A 6,123-nucleotide genomic window follows, 5' to 3' on the forward strand; every position below is an offset into this window, starting at 1 on the left:
ATCATAAAATGTAAAAAAAATCATATTTAGATATTCAAATTTTTGATTTTATAGTATATATAAAAATTATATTATTTATATATACGTTTTATTATAAAATTTATTAATTGAAGGATCCCATAGAAATAGAGTAAAAAAAAATAAAATAGTCTGTTTAATTTTAACCAATGAATATTAGATATACTAATATAATTGAAAACTTGTTTATTTTGACTACTTGACAGTTAAATTGCAGAATAATAAAAATATTAATGCGTCCATCAGCAAAGATTCTATATATATATATATATAATTAACATTCATAAATATTTTTTACATATATTACATAACTGATTGTGAAACTTGTTAGACTATCTTAACTTTTAATCGTTAAATCATAGAATAATAAAAAATATAAATGTGCATTAATAAAAAATCTAATAATTTGCATTTTTGTTTTGTATCATTGTATGTTTGAATAATTACAATCTATTTTCTTTTTTCATAACTAATTCATTCATGATGTAAGACAAGAGGTAACAATTTTTTAGAAAACTTATATATTCACAATAAAAATGATTTATCAATATTTAGCAGATCCTTATAAATGAAAAATTCACAGCAAATGAATGCATAGTTTGCTTATTTAAGTTTTTTATGCTGTAAATGAACTATATAGATTTTAAAAAGCATTTTCGCATGTATTATTGTAGACACATAATATCATATAAAAACATATACATATATTTATATAATATATATTTTTTTATACATATATATTTTTAAAAATGTAATACTAACGTTTAATGCCTTGTTGCATGGTGTGACTGGAGGATCTAATGGCGTAAATGATCCGACAGGATTATCAGTATTTATATATGTAATTTGGAAAGGTACAAAAACATTATTCTCTGCATCACCCATAAAGTGAAACCATTTCAATGGAGTACATCTACTCGCTCCCCATTCTCCACACATTAAATCCAATGCTAACTGTCCCGTACTCGGCACTGACACCTTATTGCACGAGTTAAATGTTCCATCAAGATATTTGTTCGTTATATATACATTTATTCTATTAACATATTCTACATCTGGAAAGAAATTCAAAATAATAAAACACGTATCAAAATGTTGTAACTGTAAGATATTAAGTTTTAAACATTTTTTTAATGTATAAAGATAGAATATAATAATTACCATTTGCCACGCCTTTCTCCGTAACATTGATAAATTTGCTTTGGTTAATACCACATGTGAAGTCACAAAAATGCTTTGCTAAATTATCTAAGCAACTAGGGCATCGTTTTAGAAAATTTGACGCAAGCTGGATATTTGAGTCTAATGTAGTAAGTTGCTTTGTATCACAACAAGTATTAATTCCTTTGCCCTCATCTACTAACAAATGTGGACAATGCTTAGCCAACAATTTCTGTCCTTCAGAATTTAATGGTTTTGCTGGCCCATCATAAATACAATTTTTTATGTGCATAGATGCATCTGTGTAACACTCTCCATACCATATGCAATGACCATTTTCTTCACTGGTAACCTGTTTGTAAATAATAATATGTGCAGATCTTCTTTAAATAATCTACTATTTTGTGAAACAAAATAGCCGATAAAATTAGCTTTAATTCTTGTACATTGAGATATTTTTCTTATACATTACTGTTACATATACCTACTACCAATGTATTACTATAAATATATTAGATAGTATTTTACAATGGATTGAAATATTGTTGTTTGTACGAAGTTTCACAGACTGCGTTCACACAAAGCATATATAAAGATATATATATATAATATTATACATAAGACATTTTTTAATTGAGTTCTTCATGACCTACGTATTAAAGTCTGATAAGATTTATTTGAGTTAATGAGCTGAATTAATGACTTAATTCGCCTAATATAAAATATAATATTAAAATACAATTGAATGAAGAACTCCAACAAAGGAACGACAATTTGTTTCTTACCTCTCAAAAGATATTCCTATATAATGATGTTATATAGGACATAACCAGTAAAATATTAATTATATTATTACAGTAAATTTAAAATTAATTTGAGATAATCAAACAATATTATTTAATTATCTCAAATTAATTTAAAATTTACACTAATAGTATATTTAATTAATTTTCTAATAAATAAGGCATTAATTAAGAGCGAAAGAATGTAATACGACTTTTAATGGAAACAAAATTAACTAAATATTTCATATTGCATGTACACACGCACGCACACAAAGTAGTTATTTATAATAAAATTTAAATTACTTAATATATATAAGAAATTTAAAAAAATTAGAAATTGTAATTTTTTGAACAGATAAAAATTAAGTGCACATAATGATATTTGTATAAAAATAAATATGTATATTTATAGATAACATTTTTCTTAAACATTTATTAAACACAGAAATTATTAAAATTCTCAAATATTTTACAAATATTTCTTAAAATATCGTTTATCTCATTAACTTAAATAATTTCTTGCTTTTGTATTTTAAATTAAAAAAAGAAAATATATAAACAAATATATTTTAAAAACTCAGTAAAATTACTAACTTTAGTTTCCGAAGAAAATTTGTAATTATATTTATTTTATATAGAATTATTATGATTCGCTTATTTGTCGATAAGAAATTTAAATTAGTTTAATATTTATTAGATTTACTATTTAAATCCCAGGAAAAATATTTATTCTCTTTTATTATAATATTATTTTAGATTTTATTTAAAACAAATATTTATTTAACTATAATAAGAAAAAGAAAAGAAATGAAAGAGATAATATTGATTATGCATGAGAGTGTAAAATAGTGCACTTGTTCATTACACGAGAAACGATGTTCGGTATCAGCTCTTCGCATGAGTCATTCGTTTATAAGAAGTTATGTCACGCAATGGATTTTATACTTTGAATTATACCCTGCATAAGCCGACAGAATATTTTTTAACCGTCTACAAATGATTCGATAAAACTTACAAAAAAAACTACGTGATTTATAATCTTATCGATTTTAATAACGTAGTAAAAAAAATTGCGTTTACAGTTTAATTCGCATATTTTATGTTAGATAATTTGACTTGCGTAATGCATATGCATAGAAAAATTAATAATACATTTAATATGACGTAACGATATAATATCCATTTAGAATTAAAAATTACTAAAAAAAACTAGAAAGACTGAATAAAAAAAAACCCTAATAAAATCAGTTTTTACTTTGACTATAAAAGTTTTTTTTACTCGAATACCATATACATTTTCTTTGAATATTTAACTCTACATTATTGTTCTAGATGTGAAAAAAAGTTTTTGCATTCATCTAAAAGATTTTTTATTCTGATAAAGATGATTATAAACAATCAAACTACAGAACAATGGTTAATTCTAAATGGCGATAGCCACAAACATGCAATTCAATCCAGTTTCGAAAAGATAATCAATTTATCAAACTTGATATTTTTTTAAAAGACTCGGGTTTTCATTCCGAAAAAAAAAAACCTGTTTTTTTATCTTTATTACACAATTTTACACATGCATTTGATCAATAATTTCATACATGTAATTACACAAATCTCTGAATAAGTCTAGTCTTAAGTGTACTAGTCTGATGTAAGAACTAAGAAGGAATCTCATTTAAGTAGAATACTAGTATTAACAATAGCCTTGTTTCTAATCACACTTTAGCTCTTTCCTGCCGTAATACGAATTCAGACAGCGGCTGAGAAATCAGAATAACTCAATATGAGAATAATTTCTCCGTAGGCCTAATATACATAATATATTTATTGCTGTATTATATATGTATAATATTTATCTACAATAAATTTATGTTTATTGTACAAATGTTTCTCTCTTTAATAAATTTCTAAGATCTGTTTTAGAATTAAAATTCGTGAAATTCTGATTTTTTTTAATAATAAAAAAAAAGAAAAATAATTAAAATCTAAAATTTATAAGTTCTTAAAAAATATAAAACTGAGAAAATTAAAACTCTTTCTCTCCCTCTCTCGTTGCGAGATACAAAAAATAACAAATAAAAAAAATCTTATTAAATTAAGTCTGGTCTTTCCTTAGTAAAGGGTGGGCCATCTATTGGTACGTTTTTGAATTTTAGCTTCACAACAAAAAAAAAATTAATAAAAAATATCAATGTATGCTCATTTGATCGCATTTTTAAAAACGTACCAATAGATGGCCCACCCTGTATAACTATAGGCACGGTTCTATTAATTTTGTTAATTCATTAAATATCTGTATAAACTGAATATATTTATACTTGTTACTTTTTCATCATAGTCTCAAAGCATATGCTTTTAGTTTTTATATTATCTTTACATATTATTAATTTAGGCCCGATTTTTTATCAATAATAAGTTAACTTTAATTTCGGTTCAATTTATTCAAGTTTACGGTTTATCTTTTTTTTTATACTTGTGCCTGTTTTCACCAGAGGCTTTCCACGTCAAACCGGGCAATATTTTCTTTGAAATATTGTCATTTTTAATTTTTATTTATTTTACTGATATATTCTACAAATAAAAATATAAGATGTTTCGCAAAAAAAATTTGAGATTCTTTTGTAAAGTTATTCACGCTTGTAAGTTGCAGAAATTCATAAAAAATGTCGTTCATGCAATTGAACATTTAAATTATTATATCGAAACCATTAGTCGTAAAAAAAAATGAAAAGATCTTAAATTGATGTCTATTATAAACTGGTACAGCCACTTCAGCACAATCGAATGCGACCTATACCACATTTTTTTGCTATTTTTTTGCTAATTATTTGCTCTCTTCCCGACTTTTTTGCTCCAGCCGATTCACTGTCAGCAAAGTACACTTATGGCTGTGATAGTTTAAGCTAAAATTAGCACAGCCATAAAGAAAATAAGCTGCAAATGAAAAATCAAATACATATTCTTGTAGAGCTATTTTTTCGCATATGTATGCAAAACCGCGCCGTCGCACAACAGAATTTTTTAACTATACATTCCATTTTTTAGTTCCATTTTGTAATTTTTGGGGTTACTTCGTAATTGAAATGGGAATATATTTTTATAAAATTTTTTAGTTGGTGAATTGATAATGAAAAATATTAATAAAAATTGTAAATAAATGAAAAATGATTTATTTATATAAAAATGATAAATTAAAAATAACCCATCCATATAACAATTTAAGATCTTTAAAGTTGGTCTGTTGCTTTTTTTTTGCACTAATGGTTTCGACGATATATTAATTTGAATATTCGCATAAACGACATTTTTTAAATAAATTTCTGCAACTTACAAGCGTGAATTTCACAAAAACAATCTCAAATTTTTTTCGCAAGACACGTGTCTCATATTTTTATCTGGAGAATATATCAGAAAATTAAAAAAAAATTAAAAATAACGATGTTTCAAAGGTATTCGGTTTAATATAGAATGACTCATCAATATAGATCAATTCTAATCTTAATTTAATTGACTTTCCATCTGTTTTTAATTTTAAGAATTAGAAAAGGATACATTGTAAATCAAATATTCAGTATAATCGAATCGAGTCTTATATTTTAAATAAGGAGGTATAATTTAAAAAAAAAAAACATAATTGTTAACATAATTTTGTATATTTTCTAAAAATAATTTAATAAATTTCTGTATGAAATAATTAAAGCAATTAAAATAAAAGAAATTATGCTAAAGGCTATGAGCCAAATAAACAAATTTTAATGTACAAAATATGATACGGTTGAAATTAATAAAACATAAAAGTAAAAACAAAGATAAAAATAAAGCAATTAAAATTTGTGAAATTTTGATTTTATAAAAAGAAAGGAAAAAAGGGTAAAAAGTTTAAAAATTATGAGTCTAAAAAATATTAAAAAACTGAAAAGATAAGAACATTCTCTTTTTCTCTTATTTAAAAATACAGGCGACACTATAAAAAAAGTCTTATTAAATATTTTTTACACCTTTTTTAAAGAATCGGCATGGTCCTCTTTAAATTAGTTTCATTAATTCATTAAATATTTATGTATGAACTCATTATATTTATTTTGTACTTTCTCTTTATTTTTATTTTCAAAGCGTGTTTTTATATATGTGTATACACATGTATATAGCTATCTTACATTTT

The 6,123-nt window shown here is 23.8% G+C and overlaps 1 protein-coding gene across 5 annotated transcripts in view; it reads right to left on the bottom strand.

The window, feature by feature from the left end:
* The window catches only part of LOC108750221 (Niemann-Pick C1 protein), a 25,036-nt gene that overhangs the window by 17,678 nt on the left and 1,235 nt on the right, over nt 1-6,123 (bottom strand). For all 5 annotated transcript variants that reach the window (XR_001939418.1, XM_018489545.1, XM_018489542.1 and 2 more), the window contains exons 2-3: nt 1,180-1,531; nt 781-1,073 (exon numbers count right to left, since the gene is read on the bottom strand). Coding sequence is in view for 4 of the 5 variants with exons in the window: in XM_018489545.1 (XP_018345047.1) it covers nt 781-1,073; nt 1,180-1,531 (645 nt within the window). In the remaining variant the exon portion in view is untranslated. The remainder of the gene's footprint in view (nt 1-780; nt 1,074-1,179; nt 1,532-6,123) is intronic.

This window comes from Trachymyrmex septentrionalis, unplaced genomic scaffold, assembly GCF_001594115.1.
Source record: "Trachymyrmex septentrionalis isolate Tsep2-gDNA-1 unplaced genomic scaffold, Tsep1.0 scaffold334, whole genome shotgun sequence".
In the NCBI taxonomy this organism is placed as follows: Eukaryota; Metazoa; Arthropoda; class Insecta; order Hymenoptera; family Formicidae; genus Trachymyrmex; species Trachymyrmex septentrionalis.